The sequence below is a fragment of the Clinocottus analis genome, unplaced genomic scaffold (assembly GCF_023055335.1).
Source record: "Clinocottus analis isolate CAN_PGR_092001 unplaced genomic scaffold, fCliAna1.0.p SCAF_25, whole genome shotgun sequence".
Taxonomy (NCBI): domain Eukaryota; kingdom Metazoa; phylum Chordata; class Actinopteri; order Perciformes; family Cottidae; genus Clinocottus; species Clinocottus analis.
The window spans coordinates 7,440,001-7,450,000 of record NW_027175987.1 but is presented as its reverse complement, the minus strand read 5'-3'; the positions used below and the strand labels follow the sequence as shown (position 1 = coordinate 7,450,000).

The following is a 10,000-nucleotide window of genomic DNA, read 5'->3' as shown; positions in this document are numbered from 1 at the left end:
CACACACACACACACACACACACACACACACACACACACACACACACACACACATACACTGAGCGTCTGCAGGGGTGACTGAAGCCTATAGCTTACCAGAAGATGAGAAGTGGTCGGCCAGGGGGGTGGAGGAGTGGGTATTGAACATAGCACACACGCACATACACCCACACGCACATACACACACACAGCGGGTGACCTTGGCATTGTGCAGCCATTACACAATTCACTGGCAGGCCAATCGAATCTCTCTCTGTCGATCAATATCCTATTAAACCAGCACACAAAGGGAGAGAAGGAAGGGAGGGGGGGGGATGAGAGTATAGGTTAGAGTAGCAGGCGTGTATTAAATGTAATTGGTCAGTTCAGTATATTTCTGCAGACTGGATTCTGACTTCTCCTCAATCACCCCTCCCCGGTCTCTCTGTCATTTACCCTCTGCTTTTACTGGTGTTCCCCTAAAACCTCCTCCATAACGCTCCCACTCCAGTCCACCGGCTCCTCTGGTCTCTGTGAGGTGCATTGTGTTAATGCAGCCTCACACTTAAGAGAGGAAGCGGTGACGGATCCATCTGTACGCACTGGTTGTAAAGCGTTTGCTTCCTAAATCCGCAAGTGACTTTACGCCGTCCAGCAAGTGACACGCAGCATGTTTTCTTATACAGTAATTACCTTGTGGTCGAGCGGAATTGTTAAAATAAACTTACGTCATCACTTCCTGCAGGAAGCAGGAAGCTCTGGAAATAAAGTTAGGAGCACCAAAGTTTTGGGGTAAAAAATGCTTTGTCTGTAGAGTTCAAATACAGAGCACACGTGCGTGGAGCCTCCCAGAAGACCAACGTGTACCTGACCAAACTGACTTTATTTAGAAACTCTCGCCATTATGAACTGAATTAATAAAGGTTTATTTTTGACTCCCTTTTCCTGTGACCTATAAGAGGGAACGTGCTGTACTGGAGCTTACCTGGAACTAACAAACTACCAAAACCCACTGTTCCATAATCGGTGAACCTGGGACTTTTAAAGCTCCATGGGGCTCTCAAATATGAGAATTCTGTGCATCAGCTACATGTTCTGCATTGTAAGCTACATGAGTTGCAGGTCTCTCTCTGTGTGTCTTTGAACCACTTTGATGTTTATAGACACAAGCTCAATCTGCTTCTCTCGCTCTCACACACACACACACACACACACACATACACACACACACACACACACACACACACACACACACAGATGCATGTCTAGAGTGCCAGGGCGCACCTTGGCACTGACACAAATTTCACACACATGCACACTTTCCTCCCAGAGTGTCAGGAGAGCTGATATTAGACGTAAAGATTTGGGGATTAAGTTGATATGATGGCATAACACTCACGCTGCTCACACACACACACACACACACACACACACACACACACACACACACACACACACACACACACACACACACACATACACACCTACACACACAAAGAGATAAGAAGGCAGATGACCCACTTGGCACCTTCCAGTACCTTCATCTGGAGGCATTCCCACCCAACACACACGCACACACACGCACACACACACACACACACACAACACACACACACACACACACACACACGCACACACACACACACACACACACACACAGCGATGCAGGGATGAAAAGATGAATAAAGCTGGAGGCCTGTATGGTTCAAACTCATCCATCCCTCCTTCCTCCTGCCCTCTGTCGCCCCTGGCAACACATACACACACAAAGCCTGGTGGTGTGCCAACGCCATATGGGCACCACGGCACAACTGGCACAAAGATGTCACATCACAATAATAATGCTAATAATACTACCTATAAAACTGTTTCAACTGGCTATACATAGACAATAGAATGTGAATCAAAAGGAACAGCACTTTGATAAAGTTATAAGATTAGTAAATCATTTATTAATTATAAGATTCTAACATAGAAATGTTGGCTGAGGTGAGATAATAACGAGATGACACAGTAAATGACCTAGAAACCTTATTAACATTGTCTTATTAACATTGTGTTGATGAAATCAAGCTTCAGCTGGCGAACAGCCAGGTTGGAGCATCAAAAGACAGAAAGTAAACACGCAGAGGAGCTGTGTTAATAAGCAAAGTTATTATCAACCAAGACCAGCAGTTTAAAGCCCTGGTACCACCCTCACAGGCTGCGGTGATCATTACAGATATAGTATGAAAGGAATTCAAAGTACCGGTACAGGTATAAGGTACAAGTACAAGCACAGGTGCCGGCACATGTACAGGTACAGGTACCAGGTACAAGAACAGGTACAAATACAGTTAAATGTATAGGTAGAACTACAGGTATAGGTACAACTATGATTGCTACCAAAGTGTGTTGATTTGTAAAATGCTTTGGACACAAGCATGAATGTAAGTTAAAAATACAATACAACTCAGGAAGACCACTGAACCATGTAAACTCATTATAAATTCATATTTCCGTTTATTTATATGTTCATTGCCAATTTTTTATTAGATTTAAGTACTTTTTATTTGTTGATGTATTAATTTATTTATTTATTCTCCTGAGTAGGAGTAATCATACTGGTACACAATACACGCTGAAACACACAGCAAGCACTTGTTACTGAATTTGCATAGTTTTACATTGGTTGTACTTAGTTGCACATGAAGTACTCCATGCTAGACCTTGAGGAAAGTGTACGGCCAAGTGTGTGTGGGTCTCTCTGTGTGTGCGTGTGTGTGTGTGTCTGTGTGTCTTTGCAGATCTCTCAGGCCAGTTCTTTTTCTGCAGGGCAGAAGAGAGAGAGAGAGAGAGAGAGAGAGAGAGAGAGAGAGAGAGAGAGAGAGAGAGAGAGAGAGAGAGAGTGAAAGAGAGAGAGAGAGAGAGAGAGAGAGAAAGAGAGAGAGAAAGAGAGAAAGAGAGAGAGTGAGTGATCGAGAGAGAGAGAGAGAGAGAGAGAGAGAGAGAGAGAGAGAGAGAGAGAGAGAGAGAGAGTGATCGAGAGTGATAGATAGATAGAGCGAGCTCACGTTGCTGAGCTCAGCAGAAAACTACCCACCAGGTCCTGTCAGTCCTCCTCCTCCTCCTCTTCCTTTCATCCCATCACGCCATCGTGCTCTCCGTCAATAAAGCGATGAAGAGGAGGATGGAAGGGGGGGGGGGGGTAAGGGGGGTAAGGGGGCCTGAAGGCGAGGGGCTAGACGGACGTCCGGGTTTGAAGCTGATTGCTGCCTTTGTTCAGCAGGATTTTCAAATTGAAGCGTTTGACAACAAAGAGCCAACTCTCTCTCTCTCTCTCTCTCTCTCTCTCTCTCTCTCTCTCTCTCTCTCTCTCTCTCTCTCTTTCTCTCTCTCTGTCTCTCTCTCTCTCTGTCTCCCACTCTCTCACCCCTCACACTCATTTAATAGTAAAAGACCTCGCAGGCCTTTGTGCATAGGCTGCCCTCCCTGGAGAGAAGCAGAGGAAGAGAGAGAGGGATATGCGGAGGAGGGTAAACGGCGAGAGATGGACGGATCAGAGAGGCAAAGGAAAGACAAGAGGAAGAGGAGCGCAGTTTGTTTTTGTTTATGGATGCTTATGTCCTGCGCTAACTGCTCTCGTGTACAACTCTTACATAACGTCCCCATTAGAGCTCTGTGCTAATATTAAACATATTCAATGTGGTATTAAAACGCAGCAGAGGGAGGCAGTTTCCCATCTGGTTTGTTAGTTCGGTGGGAACGATGATGTCGAGACGTTCTCTCTGAAAACTTGTGCAAGTGAGGCAGGAAATGCAATTCGCCCCAAAACAAAGTGTCTTAAGTTTAATGACTCTTTGAGATGTGGCGTGTTTTATTCATCCTGATAGTTAAGTTACATTTTCTTTTGAATTGTATTTAGTTTTGTTTAAAATGTAGCCGTTCTTTCAACTTTCTGGCATTTTTATGAGCCTTCGCATCACAAAATCAACCAATCACGTTGTGCTGAACGCACAGATTCAATACGTACAATGTGACGTAGAACATCACACAGAGTCTCCGTAGTCTGAGCCAAGACGTCAAACTACATTACTCCTTTCAACTCGGACCAGATCCAATCCTTCTGTTCTGACCTTTCACAATAAAAGTCCTCAACATGTGTGAATGTTTACCAGAGGGAACTCAAATTCACTCACAGCATTTCGCTGAAAATCTATAAAATATCTTAGAGTAGCTTCAGGCTATACAACAGTTTACCTCAGAAAGACTGCCAGACATTGCTTTGGGTCAATAGGATCCTGCTAGTGGTCTTCCAACTAGCAGGATCCATTCAGACCAGATCCATTTAGAGTGTGGCAAATTTGCGACGGTATGAATAGTTGAGGAATATGTAGAATATTCACAGCCGAGTATTTAGCAATTTTGTAACTGCTGCTCCCAATGCTGTCCCCACATCTCCACAAATACAGTTCTGGTTTACTTATGTCTTCATTTATTTTCGTAATTTAGCCCCAAAAGGTCCAGTTTAAAGTTTAAATGGCTGACAGGCAAAAAAAAAATCTTTAAGGGAAGATTTTCAACTGTAGAATGTATAACTACCCGAGGTTGCTAAACCTCCAATGTCCTCAAACAATAGTGGATTCCTTCCTTTGGGTTGGGAGTGAGTCAGCAAAGGAGAAGTTCAAGGGTCTTATCCATGAGTTCTATGTGTGGTGAGCTGTTTGGTCTCCTCAGACACAGGGACATGGTTGTCACGATCGGGACACCTCCCTTTCTAAAGGTTTTTGGGTGCACCCCGTGCACAAGTAGACCCTCTCTTATGAAATTCCTCAACATTCCTGTATCAATTGCTGTCTCAATCTCTCTCTTGTTCTCTCTTCCAGCACCTATCGCAGCCGGTACCGGTCCAAATTTCTCACTGGCCGACCTGGACAGCTCTTCTTACTACAGCATGAGTCCAGGAGCCATGAGGAGACCGCTGCCGAGCACCTCCTCCTCCAGGTACAAACTTCCTACTTACCTGCTAGATCTCAAGTCCACCGTTCGTATGAACCGTATCTTCAGACTTCTTTTACACCGCTGACAGACATCTATGAGATGAAAGTAAAACAGAAACCTACTGAGCCACAACACCTGTACATGTAAACACACTGGTGGATCGAATCTAAATACATCTGTTATATACCCTTTTATGTTACTTGTGCTTTTACTCCACTCCATCTCAGGGATACATATTGTACTTTGAATGCACTGTGAACACTTTTACTTTCAGTACATTGTGCTGATAGTACTTACATATTTTAAACCAGGGCTTACAGTGTAGTATTAGTACATCTTAATGGTGAATTCAAGAAGCACATTATTATGAATCCCAACAAACAAACATTCAATCATATTACACACACACACACACACACACACACACACACACACACACACACGTGTTATAGAGCTGTGTCCTCAGAAATACAATTTCATGTTTAGCCTTCACAAAGCTTATCTACACACACACACACACACACACACACACACACACACACACACACACACACACACACACACACACACACACAGACACACACACACACACACATGCTTGGAGGGTTTGCCCTGACCTCTTCTTTTAAATCGATGCGGTCGCAAGAGTCGTCTGTCTGTCTGCTGAGATACCTGCCCTGCAGCACGCACGCACGCACGCACACACGCACGCACACACGCACGCACGCACGCACGCACGCATGCACGCCTGCACACACGCACACACGCACGCATGCACACACGCACGCATGCACACACACACACACACACACACACGGGCACACACACACACAAACACAGGTTTAACAACGAACCACTGACTCAGATTATAGTGTGTGTGTCCTCCGTCTTTTTACACTCCCCCTTTCTCTTTTTCCTTTGACTCCACACATCTCTCCAGAGACCTCCCACACACACACACACACACACACACACACACACACACACACACACACACACACACACAGCGCTGCAAGGCAGTAGAGCCGCTCCATATGGTAATATTTAAGTCTACACTAATGTCAAAGACTCTTCATTCATACGTCTCACTGTGAACATGCAGGTCACACACACACACGTACACACAAACACATGTACACACAAACACACACACACACTTAAATGTCTTAACCGTCCTGTTAAACAGTCCCATCTGGTGAAAGAGAAGCCTTTGGCATGTGTGTGTGTGTGTGTGTGTGTGTGTGTGTGTGTGTGTGTGTGTGTGTGTGTGTGTGTACGTGTGTGTGTTAATAAGCGGGCGTGTAGCTGATGTAAGTCCACTCCACTCTGACACGTAAAAGCCTGAAACAACAACAATAACAGAGTGAAGGTAACTGAAGCGTGCAGCAGGTCTCATTAAAGGACGTGTTCACTCTGGGGTGTTTTAACCTTATTAAGATGCTGTATACAATCATTTATACAGTAATGATGCAGAGCACGGAGTCACTCACGGCTTCTGCTGCTCGCTGTGTTGAAACACCAGGGTAGGTGGGTAGGTACGAGGTAGGAAGGTCGGAAGGTTGGAAGGTAGGTAGTTTGGAAAGTAGGTACGTAGGTTGGAAGGTAAGTAGGTAGATAGGTAAGTAGGTAGGTAGGTAGGAAGGAAAGTAGGTAGGTAATTAGGTAGGGTAATTAGGTAGGTATATCTACATACCCAATGACCAACCTACATATCTTCTTATCTACCCAATTACCTTAATGTCGGTAGATAGTTAGTTAATTACATAAGTAGGTATGTATGTCAAGGAGGAAGGAAGGAAGGTAGATAAGTAGGTAGGTAGGATGTTATGTTGGTTTAATGTTAGGAAGATGAAAAGTTAGGCAGGTAGAAGGTAGGCCGGAAGGAAGGACGGTATGTAGGTAGATAGGAAGAAACGAAGGTAGGTAGGTAGGTAGGTAGAAAGTTAGGTACTGGAGAAAGTTAGGTGGGTAAGAAGTTAAGCACATAGATAGGTATGCAATGTAGATAGATTACACATATGATCATAGATAGGATGATTGAAACATGTTATCAGTTAAAGGTCTGACTTTGCTGAGAGTTTTCTGTCCATAAAATCTATAAACTGTGTTCAAGCTTAACATAAAGCAGCAGCACAGGCGAGAGCTTCAACATTCCTTTTTCCTACCGCAAGGCCTTTTTTTGTGTGGACAAGATACCACTGACCGAAGGAAGGATTATCAGACCGACAATACAGAGGTTAACAATGCTGCTTTGTGTGTCCTCTGTGTGCATGTGTGTGTCTGTGTCCAGCTCTGCCAAGAGGATAAAGTGTATGGAGGAGGACGTGGACAGTCCAGGCGAGGAGTCCTACTACCCCAGTCAGGGTCGATCTCCAGGCAGTGGCAGCCAGGCCAGCAGCTGGCACGATGTGGAGCCAGGTAGGTCCCCCCCCGGCCCCTCTCACCCCTGTTGCCACGGTGATCTCATTCTCTAATAACCCCGCCCTCTTTACTTCCCCAGCCCTTTTACCTCCACCTCCACTGCCACGACACACATGTACCTCATACACATCCCAACGCAGCTTTGGAAACGGAGCTTTCATGTAACAGTGTGAAGATGATGCTAACAGCGAGGAGGGGAGTGTGTGTGTGTTTGTGAGAGAGGGAGAGAGAGAGAGAGAGAGAGAGACAGAGAGAGAGAGAGAGAGAGAGAGAGAGAGAGAGAGAGAGAGAGAGAGTGTGTGTATGTTTGTTAAGGACTAAGAGGTATATGTGTGTACACAGAGTGTATTTGTGCTGGTGATTGTGTCTTTATACCTGACTACAGACACATTATGGACTTGTAAAGGACCCCTTCTCCTCCATGCACGTTAAGCGAATAATGACACCTGCTCCTTTAAGTTACCTCTTCAATAAGTGTTCTTGTTATCTGGACTGGATCGTGATGAGATCTCGGTGTGCAGATCAGGCCGGCTGGACAGGGGCGCCCTGTTAGATAGACTGTATCTAACAGGATAGCACAGACTGTATGTAGGAAATGGGTGTAGTCATCGTGACATCCACCCATTGGTTTGGGCAGTGACGTTTTGAAGCCTTGATTTTGTCAATTTCCTCGTCACCATCTTGGAATATGGCCGTCATGTTTTTTTCGCACCCAATGAACAGAAGTTACCATATCTAGAATATGGAGGAATGCCATATACAACTCTGGTAGCGGCAGCTACCTGTCAATCACAGTCGCCCCACCTTAAAGCATACCCTGCTTTATGGTCTATTAGACTTTTTAGTTACTAAATGAACATTGTGCTGAGATCATGAACTCATGTTTACAAAGTTTACTGAGGAAGTCAATCAAGAGAGAAGTAGTCATTTTCATTGTTCATTGTTGAGATTCTATAGAAATGGACGGAGCCTGTTGGCACTTTGAGCTGTATGTGTACAGAGACAACGTGTATACATGTTTGTGTATTAAAGCATAAACTCACATGTCATAAACAATACAGTAAACTGCTGAACATATGCCTTACACAGCATCATTTTGAGCGTTGACGTGGCGGCTACGATGTTAGCATGACCGAGTTCCAATCGATCCGAACTGCATTCAGAAAACATGCATTTTTGAAAGTTGTTTGCTTTTCGTCTTGTGGGCAGACCTAAGAAAGCCTGAATTCAGACTTCTTACAAAATCTGCATCATCATCATCATGTAGTTTAATGCAAATAAAAGCACAGCAAAATCTGTTTATTTGGGGCTCACACCGCTGTACTACGCCACCAGACCCGTGGCTTCCTAGTTACATGAATACAGGGAACACCGAATGAGCTAATGAACACAGGCGGGAAGCGGCGGAGTCAGGCTTTGTCCGAACTGCACAGATCTGATCACTGTCTGATCTGATCACATTGTTATGGAGCGATGGGGTCCTACTGTACATTCATTACCAGTGCACACACACACGCACACACACACACACGCACACGCACACGCACACACACACACACACACACACACACACACACACACACACACACACACACACACAGGTTTTACAAGCTAACAGACTAAAGGTATCTGAACAAACCAGGTCTTGGAGTGTGTGTGTGTGTGTGTGTGTGTGTGTGTGTGTGTGTGTGTTTGAGTATGTACTATGACCTGGGACACACACTTATATAAACACTGAATTATTGAGGTACTACCTCCACCTCTCTCTCTCTATCTCCCACCCCCCTCCCCTCTCTCTCAGAATATTCATGCTGCTTTTCTTTTTTCTTTCCTCTGTTGCTTCCTTTTCTTTCTTTCCTCCGTCTTGCATTGGAAAGCTGGATATAAGCTGCGCGGCTCTCTAGCTAGCTCATTCATCTCCCGACAAGGTAAAGACTCTGAACACACCTTTTACTTTTCTCTATACGTGTCTGTAAAACCGTCACCTCCACCTCCTCTACCTCCTCCTCTCCACCTCCTCTTGATGGCTAGATATCGTGGTGGTTTTTGTTTTTTGTCGTTTGGTGTTGGTTGGTGTCAGGTTTCGTCTCGTGGACTCCTCCCTCCTCCTCTCATCTTGTCTCCCCATCCTCTTTTCTTCTCCCACCTTGGTTCCTTCCTTTCTCCCTTCCTTTCCTTCTTTTATCTCCTATCCTCTCCTCTCGTCTCCTCTCATATCCTTCCTATTCTACTCCACTCCCTTCTCTCCCCTTGTCCTGTGTCCACCTCCAATTTCCTTTCCTGCTTCCCTTACTTGTCTCCTCATCTCCATTCCTTGTTTTTGGTCTCAAGGCACGCATGGGTAAGGCACCCATCACCCCACTCCACCCTGACCTCGCTCACCTGGCAGCATGCTGATGACATCATCATGGCTGTTTTTTTTATTGTTGGTCTGTGAAGAAATACAAATGTGTGTGTGTGTGTGTGTGTGTGTGTGTGTGTGTGTGTGTGTGTGTGTGTGTGTGTGTGTGTGTGTGTGTGTGTGTGTGCGTATGTGTGTGTGTATAAGGTATACATATGTGTGTAATTCACAATTAGTTAAAAAATTTGGCAACACCAACTCACAGTTCCTTCTCCATGT

At 45.0% G+C, this 10,000-nt stretch overlaps 1 protein-coding gene across 5 annotated transcripts in view; it reads left to right on the top strand.

The window, feature by feature from the left end:
* Positions 1-10,000, top strand: part of nfia (nuclear factor I/A) — a 158,504-nt gene that overhangs the window by 134,351 nt on the left and 14,153 nt on the right. For 4 of the 5 annotated variants that reach the window (XM_068591694.1, XM_068591695.1, XM_068591698.1 and 1 more), the window contains 3 exons: positions 4,845-4,962; positions 7,250-7,377; positions 9,258-9,308. In XM_068591694.1, coding sequence (XP_068447795.1) covers positions 4,845-4,962; positions 7,250-7,377; positions 9,258-9,308 — 297 coding nt within the window. The remainder of the gene's footprint in view (positions 1-4,844; positions 4,963-7,249; positions 7,378-9,257; positions 9,309-10,000) is intronic. The other variant, XM_068591697.1, reaches the window with a different exon arrangement.